The 12,189-nt window shown below is 40.3% G+C and overlaps 1 protein-coding gene across 4 annotated transcripts in view; it reads left to right on the plus strand.

Moving 5' to 3' along the window:
• nectin1b (nectin cell adhesion molecule 1b) overlaps positions 1-12,189 on the plus strand; it is a 146,689-nt gene that overhangs the window by 101,288 nt on the left and 33,212 nt on the right. For all 4 annotated transcript variants that reach the window (XM_038692321.1, XM_038692322.1, XM_038692324.1 and 1 more), the window contains exon 6: positions 11,187-11,334. In XM_038692321.1, coding sequence (XP_038548249.1) covers positions 11,187-11,334 — 148 coding nt within the window. The remainder of the gene's footprint in view (positions 1-11,186; positions 11,335-12,189) is intronic.

The raw sequence follows: 12,189 nt of genomic DNA on the forward strand, positions 1-12,189 counted from the left end.
CAGAGTCTTGAGATTCCCCAGCAGTATTTAGCGGTGGAAGTAAGTAGCTTCAGCAGCTCGATGAAATGCCTTTGAAACTCTGGTGTCTGTCTAGGCAGTGTGTGCTCGGAGCGGAGCTGCACTCGGCTGGGGTGAGGGGGTGATGGTATGCGTGCAGAATCATAATAGTCACCCCTGTTACGTGGTCTGAAGCAGATCTGAGTTCAGGCAGCTTCTGTGAGGGAGAAGAGAGATTTTTCTCTTATCTGTCATGAATAGGACATACCTTCTTCTTTTAGCTTTAAACCCTGAGCCAAACTTCAGAGGGCAGGTCAGGTTTATATTAGCTCACTGCCCGTAGAAAATTACTATGTCAATTGAAAATATGCATGCATAGCATACAATAGTAGTAGTAGTACATCAGAGTGAAGTATAAATATTCTAAAACATTCAACTTTGTGGATTCATCTTTATTTTAAATACCATATCAATTTCAATATGAATACAAGGAGATTTAAATCCTCTGCTCACTGATTTTGTTGGCTGACCTTCATGGCAGAAATCTTAAATAGCTCTCCTCCTCATTGACTGTAATAGCCATAAAATTGTGGTTTGTGGTGATGGGTCATATATGTCCCAGTGGTCATTCTTTGCTGTTTTAAACAACTGTAACCAACTCTGCTCCAATATTACTGTCTATAACACTTGTGTTCCTTTTCTTATATAATAGTACAGATTTCCAATTTGTGTGGGGATTTGACTGTTGAGGCAATAACAGATTGGTGACATAAATATATTTTCTTGGCATTAAAGATGGATTGTTGAATGTTAAAGGGTTTATTTCCACTTGGAAAAGTCAGTATGCACCCATACTGTGTTATTCTCTTTAGCATCCTCCTCTGTGGGAGCAAGGAATCCAGGATGAAAGCGTTACATCCATCCATCGATTGCTCCCTCCACCAGGAGTGCCGCATCATGTTTTCAGTGAAGTGTTTGCCTGAAATCTCAAGCACTGTGGAAACAGCCAATTGTGGAGTCCTTATAGCAACCTGGCTTTCCATAAACCACAATGAACTGCACATTAGTGCCAGTCTGTGGAATCTACATTCCAGTCAAGCAGCGGGGAGGATGTGCCTACCAGTGTAATTGTTCTGGCTCACTTACATTCATTATATTCACTGCATATTGATTTTTTCCATGTACAGGTTTATATTAATATGGATAGGAGGTTTCAAGCTTCAGTTTTCAGATGTTTCCTTACATTTAGTCTAAACAATGTATAGTATGTGAGCATGAACACGTCTCTCCTACAGGAGAAACCACCAACATGTGATGTCATCTAACAGCCTTGAACATGTTGTTTTTGTTGGCAGAGATACCTTGTAATTCACACAGAGTTGAATTCTATGTGGCTATTACTTATGATTAACATTTATTTTTTTTTATACCTAGAACATCATCCAGAGTCATGGTCACTTATATCAGGGCTGTAAAATGTCTCTGACCTGACCACTGACCTGAGAATTTGTTTTGTTGGTCCTAATGTACCATTTTAATCAGGTATTAAGTGTGAATAGAGTTATTGTTATTCCTATTGTAAAGCACAACATTTTGCCACATCATCACAAATAGAGGCTCAGATATGTAAACTGTAAAATGTGGTATTTGTTGTGATCGACTCAGTTTATCTATTCACTTTATCTATTCTATATCTGCTAATCAGTCAATTTCTACATTTAGGCTAATATGACACAGTAACTGTCTTGTCTTAAACTCTAATATTGACTCTAGAGACGTACGAGTCACCTAAATTGTAGATAACTATTTTTGTTTTGTTACATGGCTATCTAACCAGCAGAAAAAACACTGATCTATATGATTACACATCATTATTATAGCCACTACAAATGTTAGCATTTACTAGCTAGCAATGCAAATGAAATGCCTTTTGAAGATAGTAATTGTTACTTTACATGTTAGTAAGCAAATAAATGGATATCTGAACTATCTGAACCTATTCTACTGTTCCTGAGAGTGCATTATGTCCTCTGAAAGACTGTCTGTACTCTTTTTGAATCCATATTGGAATAAGCTCCTGAACAGATAATGGTAAATTCTAAAAAATATAAATGGGGTGAAGGGTTCTTCTAGTACATCATTAATATGTTAGATTACAGTTGGCCTATGAATCACTTTAGGAAATGTACTGCAGTTTCCAGATCCTTTATAAGTTTTTGTGACAATGCTACATTTGTTCCTAAACTGGGGATGAGACGTCCGTTTGGATTAATGGTTCACAGTTCTATACTCATTACCTTCATGTATTTATGAAAGATTTTTTTTAAACTTCCAAACTTAGAAAAGAATCAGCGGGAAGGTCTTGTCATCAAGGAGGAGCTGTTTATTTACGTCTGTCTCTGCTCTAAACTGACAGACGAGATGGTGCTTTGTCTGTTTTATTTTATTTTCCAACAGTAGGAAGTCGTCATGGACATGTTGGTAGGTTGCAGGTGGCTTTGTATTGGTCAATCCAAGAGTTAGTAATAGATGTAATTTACAGTAGTGGTAATCTTTTTACCAACCCTACTCAGACAGCTAGCTGGCTCCTGTTATATATGGAATGTAATGGAATTATACCTGGAAACAAGGTTGATTCATTGAAGGTGACTTTTCAACTGTTGATTGAACTTTTGGACGTATTGTGTGATACACTTCCATGGGATCAATCACAACATTTAGGTGAATTCTCATTAAAACTTATGATAATGATTTTGAGTGATGAAGTTGATGACTTTATGTGTCTGTCGATGACAATAACTCGATAATTCATCTACCACTGTTATAAAGACCGTCAGAGTAATGTCCTCTGTATGACAAAGTATTCTTAATCACCAGATGTTATTAGAATATAATCTTCATCAGGAGATTCTGATTAATTATGTGACATCCAGATAAAACATACTGAATAACATAGTTTAGATTTGCACAGTGTATACAACCTTATTCAACAAATATTTTGACTTTTGGCTGATTTTCAGTATTCGGTTTATCATCCCAGGGGGCAACCACATGGCTACAGTGACCAAATATGTAAATCATTCATATTGTTCAGTTAAATGTTGGCACATAAAACTGTTTTTGAGATGAAGAGATTATATGCAGAATCTCACAGAGTGAACTGTCTCTACTGAACCTGAATTTCTGTAGATGCCATTACAGGAAAGCTGATACCATTGTTGGTGTTCAATAATGTATCATGAAGTCTCATTTACTATAGGTGTTGTGGGTTCATTGTTAATTGGGTTAAGTTATAATTGGTAAATCAAAAAACCTTGCAAATAATTACCTATTAAAAGGTAAACAGAGCAGCTGATGACAGATACCCTGAGACAGATATTCAGTGGAAATACAAAATCCAAATGTCAGACGGGAAAAAGGTTCTTTAAAATGAATATCGAAGAGTGAATTGATATTCCCGCTCTTAAATCCTGCAAGCATGTATAAAGGAATCAATGGTAATTTTCCAGCAAGAACACAAACAGTCCAGTCCAGGAATACAAATATATTGTATTTCAGATCTAATCCTCAACCCAACAGAGGGTTTTTTTTAATACATTTGTGTGTGTACGGTGCTTGAGATGACACACGCGCTTAGCAGTGGGAGCAGTAAAAGGGGCTGGCCTTTGGGATGGGATCTGCAGACTCACCAGACCAAGTGTTGCTAAATTGAAAACCTGCACTTGAACATATCCAGACTGACTGGGTCTGTTCCTCTGTCAGCTTTTAACCAGGCAAAGGAAATTACAGCCATGACCTCACTGCGCTTGCCAGAGAGAGACACTGAGAAGTAATTTTGCTTACACGGAGAAGATGGTAGGTGAGGGAGGACATTGTGGAGAAGAGGGTACAGATCTGTATAAGCACTGCAGTTCCTTCAGTTTAGAGCTGGTAGCAGCCATTAAATTAACATTCAGCACATAGTGGGGTTCAGCTCGGGCATGAAAGGGTGCGAGAGCGAGATGGGGCCTGCTAAAGCAGACTGGGGGCCCTATCACCAACACTGCATGGCCAACTCTTTTTATGGAGCCAAAGCTAGTTTTCCAATTAGAGTTAATGTACACTTCAAATCTCCTTGTCATAAAACAGAAAAACAGCAGCCTGTTGGACAATCAACTGTATATAATGCTGGTATATGTTTATATTTTTTCTAATTAAAGTGCTAGAATGAATGGGCCAGTGGGCCGAATGGATGGAAAGTTATGTAGCTTTTAAAATAACCTATTACATCTTGACAGCAGCTACCGGCTTCCTGAAGTTAATAAATGAGTGCAATTCACTTCCTGGAGCGATGTTGCGGTTTATTCCCCCATTAGGAGGCAGTGGTCCACCCATTCCAATCATTCTTTAATTAGAACTGTTGTTATTTAGGCTGTCACAGGAGGTAATACCTCATGACAGCATCAGCATCAACTTGGCAGCCTGCAATCTCATATTCATTGACAGGGGCTTCGGTGCTTCTTGTTGTCACTTCATCTACCCCACTGGACTCAGCAGTGCACCAGACACTTCCAGCTGATGTGTGCGTGGTTACATGGAGATCTCCAGCTCACCATGCTGACATTGAGTGTCGTCTGTTTAAGCAGGGAAACATGCTACGTGTTTTTTTTTATTATTGAAGACTCGTAATTACTTCCCCAGATTGCTTTAATGTACCATTGAGTCACAACATGTTTACACAGCAGTGGAAGAGGCTATAAAGTGAACAGAAAGGCTCAGCAGGCATTTATTCATCCATGCAGTGACATCCTACCGCTAGTCCAGATTTGGTCCTTAGCTGCAAGGGGCCTGAAAAGATAAAAATGTAAATAAAACAAAATAAATTAGGATAAAACAAAAAAAATATGATTATGATATTATGTTATACTCTGGCCTCAGGTGTTGTCTTGGTGGCTCAGCAGGTCCAAGACAGTTAACTTCATATTGGGCTCTGTTTCATCTTAATAAATCCATCCCACGTGTAAACAATTTGTGTTTAATGAAGTGCTGCCCTCTGTGGAGTGATGTAGAACAGCAATCACAGACCATCACATCCCCTGCCCCCATCGCCTTCAGCCCCTATCTTTGTTTAGACACATCAGGTCCGAGAGGTGGTGCAGAAACAGACTATCAGCGTGAATCTATGTGAAATAGGATGCAGACCTCTCCAGAGGGTAAACTACTGTGGAAAAGAGGATGACATCAGGAACCTCAGCTCACAGAGGAGACAGCTCTGGAAACATTGAACTTTAACAAGATTACCAACTCAGGGAGGGGTGGGAGAAGCAGACCAAACAGCATGTGCTGCTTAGAGTTGGCAGCATGAAATACAGATTTATGAACTCCATTAAACCACATTTCTTTCTCTTTATTGGGGCCTGCAGCCTTTACCCATTGTGGAAAAAGGGTAGAAAAATCTCCTCCAGATAAATTACTAACAGCCTGGGCTTTTACTTCCACATAAGGTACCTGTACAACTCATGAATAGAGAGATAAAACACAACTAGACACCTTGACTGTTTCACTCTGCTGGTCGACTGGTGACTTGTGCAAGCCGAGGTAGAAATCCAGTCACTGTGGTCTTTGGAACAGGTGGCCATCTCAGACTGGCATTGGTGGTGTGGAGCTGGCGTGGGTTAGTAGCCAGACTCTCAATCTGTCCACTTGAAAACTCCCCAGTATTGCTGGAAAGTATTATGGTCCCTGTGGAAGAGATAGCAATTACAATTTCTGATGGGAGAGAGGGAGAGCGCCAGGAGCCACATTCATTCTTGGAATATGATCAGACTTATGACTGGAACATTTTTACAAAGCGCCACTACACAAATGTCCTCTTAATACCATCAGTGTGATACCTTATAGTTTCAGGCTTTCTATACACTTGCTTTTTACTGTCTTTTTGTCACATTGCCAAGGGTGACTGTGCATTTGAAGACATCATTAATGAATTGTCTTCCCTATGCCAGTGTTTGATGAACCACACCAGGCCTCAGCAGGTACATGGCAGCGATCTGCTGAGAAAAACCTGCTTCCATTTAAATCCTGCATTGCTGCATTCTGTGACAGATTGGATTTGGAGTGGGCAAAGCCTGCTGCAGCTGGAGACTGCTCACCCTTTGGCCTCTCACCTGAACTCTTCCTGCTCTGGTATGTGTGACTAACATGTTCTATGGGAGGCTGGTAACACTAGAGCCCACATGTTTTGGCTATTGCGTACAGCTGGCGCTTGAGATTACACTGTTTTCACACATTTGGACGGTCCAGACGCTGAAATGCTGTGTCACTCTGCATGTAGTTCACATTTATTCAAAAAGGGCAACAAGCAGCAGTAAGGAAGTAATCAATTTTTATGCCACAGCTTCAGCTGATCACTTGCTTTTGCTTCATAAAAGTGTTGCCCCTTGTTGGGTGCACGCATATAAATCTGTAGGTTCTGCCTGAGGTATGAATAAGTAATATTCACACGCAAAGCACTTTTTCACTCTGTCCCTCAAATCCCATGAGGCCTCTGGCTGGCTGCACGTCTGAACTCTGAAGCAAATAGAACATCCTGCTGGGTAGAAGTCGTACTCAGCCAATGATGCCTTCTTTATGGATTGTCAGGGAAATTTGATTCTCCATGGGCTACCAGCTGACATAAACGTAATGCCACAAAGCCTATCAAAGCTGACGGAGGACTGTGTGCAGGCCTGCGACTGTACTCTATGTTTGGATGTCCTGTGCAGCAGAGGAAAACAACAATAGCTCATACATCTGGTGCAGCTCAATGAACACTGGGGAGTAGATGTGATGAGAATGAAGATTGCCGCCACCTCAGGGGGAGCTGCAGCCACAAAAAGCCAAGGTCAAGTCTGTCAGCTTAAATGTGCCACGGTGGTGGACTGACAGCACAGAAAGAGCTGCTGCATGGATGGGTGCATTACACTTATTGAAAATCAATAGCAATCTTTCAGTGGCAGCTATAAGAGATATTTGAACAACAGTCTTTACTCAATAGAGTTTGGTCAGATTTTATGCAGGTTTTTCACAAGGTAAAAACTCAGATGTCAAAGCGTTGATTGTTCTGTAAGGTTCTTGTGTTTCTTGATTTTGGTGGCCCCTTTATGATAAGAACTCATGTTTTGCCTTAAATGTTGGTTGGACATACTGTAGTAATCAAAATAATGCTCTCTGTGGCCTTTTACCTGTGTTCTCAGTAGTGGAAGAAGTATGCATATCCTTTACATAATTCATAATCCATGTTAATGTTAATAGAGTGAAATTACTCTGCTCGAGAAACGGGTCAATCATAGCACCCAATCACTGCGATTCTCTTATCAACCTCAGAAGGCAGAAGTTTCCTGCAAAAGCCAATGATAAGCCTATGTACGCTAGCTGCCCAGCACCAAATGCCAGACAAAGTTAGCAACTAGCTAGGTCACCAGTCTAGCAGCTGGAACTACATATTTGGTAGCCAAAACAGAGCAAAAAGGAGAACGAAAATGGTAGTTATATTCATCAGGTGGCCACTAACACGAAATGGGATCATAATGTTGCTCTGTATCTGCTAGATATAAGACATGAATAGTCCATTTTAAGCTAACATGTTAGTTACAACAACTTTCTAAGGAGATTAAGTTGCAGGGCTGTTTGTTTTCAGGTATTTTTTTTCTCTGCCCATTAGTGGTCAAAATCATTCAATGTAGCTCTGAGATGCAAAGCCATAATGTAAATACTAAATTACAGTTGAAAGTCCAGCATTTAAATATTTAAAGTAAAAGACAAATTATCAGTAAAATTTACCACATTAAAAATATTTCCCTCGCTGTATAGCGCTGTAGAAATAACTATCACCTACAACTGAAACACTACAGCAAAGTACAAGGCCAGGAAAAATGTACTTAAGTGCAGTTTCTTGAACAGAAAATGCATTAATTTCCTGTGGAACAGAGGATCTGAGCATTCTTACAGTTTAGCTAAGCTATTTCACTAAGTTGTGGTTTATTTCTGTTTTCTGGGAGACTTATTTTCCTCATCCATGCTAACATCACAGTGTTAATTTTTATGACGACACTGAAGGTGAAGATAATGATGGTGCTGGTGTTGGTACTGGCACTATCGGTCGGTGACTGTAAAAGCAGGAAGCAGTGAACTGCTGCATAGAGTTACTCAGCCCCCATGCCTATTACTGTTGGCAATCCACTGTTTATTTATGTTAAGGACAAAGCCCTCTTCGTGTACTGTGTGCAGCACAGGGGAATATCCAAAATTTCACAGGACTAATTCACGGACATCAGAGATTACTAACGCAACAGAAATTTGTGTCTCTGCTAAAGATTAGAGCCACAGTACAGAGGCTGAGCAGAATCCAAGGTTAGGCATGATTATTTGTCAGTGACTCATTTGACTGTCATGCATTTGAACTTGAATTCCACGTTTGTCTTCACATTCATCAATTACTCCTGTCCTTGAGTGGTTTCGGCAGGAACCTCTATTCACTCCACCAAAGAACTGTTTTTTTTTTAAATGTTTCATTGAATAAACAAAACAACTCTGGGTTTATTTATGCCATCAACAATCCATGTGCTGTGGGTTGAGATGTGATGTTGAACCTATGGGACTTTTATTTAATATAATGATTCCAGCTATTCTCAGCAATTCATGTCCTTGAAACTACATTTCCTGTGGTAATTGAATCATCAGGCACCAGTTATCTTGTACAGTTACACTATCTTATTTGGACTAATTGAATTTGAAGGTGTGTTGTTGGCTGCACATGCTGTAGAAGGGCTTGACTTCTGTAGAGGGTAGCTCTCACTTTTGTGATAAAATTATCCCAGCTCAGCATTATCGTACACAGTGTGGGAGTAACGGTGCATGCTCGCAAATCATTTTGGTACACCATCCACAACATTCACTGCTATCCACACTAACAACGTTAACATTTAGCAAAATTATTTCGCCAAAACAGATTTAATTTTTGATGATTCTCCAGCTATAAGAATCAGACAAAGCACTCAGACTGCGCGCCAGATGGCTCACCCTACCTTTATGTGTTAGGAGGTGACAGTCTAAATCCTGTGTGCTGAGTGCCTAAGGCTCCACAACAGGGAAATTGCATTCTGATCCAGTCCACTCCTCTGTGTGTTAGTGTTATACAACAGACTATTGTGTCTGGCATTTGCATTACAGCTGTGAAATTCAGCCCACTGGCTTTCACTATGTAGCGCAATGAGACAACAGTAGGAGTTCTAGCTTATCCGTTGCCATGCTACAGCAAGATCACATTTACGCCCTGTCTTCAAAGCTGCTCCCCAGCCTTTTTACTGAAATGCATCACAAGAAAGAAGTGTACTGTATGTGGTCACAAGAAAACCTATTTACTTTCTTTTGGTGTGTAAATTTGACATGATGTGACTTTTAAGTACCAGATGACAGAAAATTAGAGCAGCAGCAACAACCACAGCGTGACACGACAATCTGATGGACACGATATGTGAACGCTGACTTTAAGGCAGCGGGTGTTGTGTACAAGGTGAGGTAACGTGACTGCTTTTGTGTGGCAGTATGTGAAGTAGTCCTCTGTGTATCCATCCATTATGGGCAGTGAATCAAGCAAGCGGGCAGGGGCTGTTGAGAAGAGGCCCCCTGGGAGAGAGGCCTTGTCCTGTCACTACTGCGAGGGACGGCCAGATAATAATGGAGACATCATGAGGGCAGGAGATAGGCTTTCCTTTTCAAAGTGGAAGGTGGTGAGAATTTGTGGTATCCCATCACAACAGGCTCACAGCCATTGATTGGTCCCTGGCCCGTCTTAAAAAGGACAGCTTTAACTGCTCTGTCAAAGAAAAGAGATGCCAGAGCTGTTTCCCTTCAGAAAAAAAAGCTTTATTATGCTTCTGAAAAGAGATGACTGTCCTATTTTAGTAATACCTGATATCAGTTGAGACACAGTGGAAGAGGTCCACATGGGACCTGCAGTAATTTAGTGTTTTATCTGCATGACAACAGATGAATTATATTTTCATGTATTCTGATCTCATACAGGATGATTCATTGTTCATCAGATGCAAATGCATGTAAAATCATAAAATCAGCAGGCTCTTATGCAAAAAAAAGGCGATGATTTCAAAACATGTCCCGTTTCTTGCAATGTATCAAGCTAAAACAATTATATACTGGCATCAAAAAGTATTTATTTTCCAATATTTCTTCCAGCCTCAGATGTTCTCTGGTCACAGATTTCTTTTGACAGTCACTTCGAAAACTCTCAAAGACACTTTCAGAGATTGGCACCTCCAAAAATGAAGTTTAGGAGGTGATCATAGCCTGGTGCCGGTCAATGTCTTGAATTTTAGTTTTCCACTGCAATCCCTGTGCCTTTTAAAAGTTAATAGCCTTGGCTTTATCAACAGAGAGGGACTTGAGTCTAAGAACACAGAGCAGAGAGGGTAACATCAACATTCTGCAAAGTTTACTGACTTACATAGACTGTCGTGTCAGTTGTAGACTAACTTTTACATGTTTTGTTTTCAACAGAATGAGGTAAATTGTTTTACTTTGGCAACCACACACATTCTTTCTCTGCAATCGTGGAAATAAAGTTTTGCATTCATTACACCCTGCTGGCAAGGACTCTGAAATATAATAGCTTGTCGTGCTCTTAAGAGTGCATTTGAGTTCACTTTCAAATCCGAGGCAATTTATGCTCCTTTTGAACAGTTGATGGAGTACACATCAGAAATGCAGCAGCTGCTGAGTGACCACAACAGTGTGGTATTCATGCAGTGCCAGGGTGAGCTGGACAATGGTCCCATCCTGAAATATGTCTCTGGAAATAATTTTTGGATGTGTTTTATGACAGAAAGCCTCCAGCCTGTCAAATGAATTGTAAAGATTTCCTTTTACTATAGTCTATTGTTTTTGTCTTATTTTTGGATGCATTGCTGCTTTCATTTTAAAATATTTTAACCAGTTGCTGAAGTATGTCCAGAATGTCTGTGATTTATTGCAAAAGGTTTTCCTGCTACGGACATGGAAAACCTCATTTTGCTTCACAAAAAAACATTGAGATGTAGCATTAGTGTTTCTTCGTCCTTGCTGCTGTTTTTTTCCAAGTTCATCCCAGCAGCATCAATTACTCAAAGAACACATATCCTGACACTTATTATTATTTCTCCTCTTGTCTGCAGAAAAGCCCATGCCGCAGGGTCCCCCAGGTGGTGTTATCGGGATCCTTGGAGGTGTCGTTGCCATTGGACTCATCATTGGCGTGGCTGTAACAGTTTTCATGGTCCATCGGCGGCAGCAGAAGACCCGCACTGAGACAGATAATGACCTGTGAGTACCAAGACTCTGCCAGAGAATATTGCAGGGGGCTGGACAGGTGGTAAGATTAGGTGTGCACTCTTGTAAGCCCATGAGAGAGACTCATGGGCTGACTTTTTTTTAGAGTTAATGTGTTCAGAAACAGCTGAACACACTGCAAAGATGTTGCTGCCTCTTATCATTCATTCTTAGAGCTGAGAACCTCTCCTATAGGCCACAAAAAATAATCTTATTGCACTCAGAAAAAAGTTTATCATCATTTACTATTGCAGATAGAATCGATGATTATCATTAAAGTGGTAGCTATTAAGTGGTTGCTTGATTGTGATGTGGGCTATAGTGAGCCCATTTCCCATTAAAACACTACTCTTTTAATCAGGACTGATTGCAGGAGCATGTTCTGCAGTTTCTTCTTTGGAAAGCTTCACCACCAAACATGAATCAAATATTGATCCACTTCTATCAAATCCGACACTGATGTGGTAGTTCAAGTCTGAACCCTGCAAAAGCAATGTTTGTAGGTAATGTAAGTTGAAAAATTACAGTTCAGAATAAAAAATTCTTCTTTCGTTGGATAAATTAAGCAGATTTATGGACTTTATTTACACCTGCCTCCCTTCCTCCGGCTAACCAGGTAATTTTGTTCTGCCTGCAAACCATGGGCCATGACAATTTTGAGCACTGCCAGCTGCTGCCCACACAGAGGGGAAAACAGAAGTTGCAGAGGATGCAGCTGAGAGAACCACAAGCAACAGAACTGTGGAAATATAAAATATATTCTTGTGTTCCGAAGGTGATAAAAGTCTCTGCCATCTGTCTAGTAAGAATTGTTAAAAAAAAAAAAACGAAAAAAATCCCCAACCTTTT

This window comes from Micropterus salmoides, unplaced genomic scaffold (genome assembly GCF_014851395.1).
Source record: "Micropterus salmoides isolate LMB-PRFRI ecotype aquatic unplaced genomic scaffold, ASM1485139v1 Ms_hic_scaffold_3, whole genome shotgun sequence".
Taxonomy (NCBI): Eukaryota; Metazoa; Chordata; class Actinopteri; order Centrarchiformes; family Centrarchidae; genus Micropterus; species Micropterus salmoides.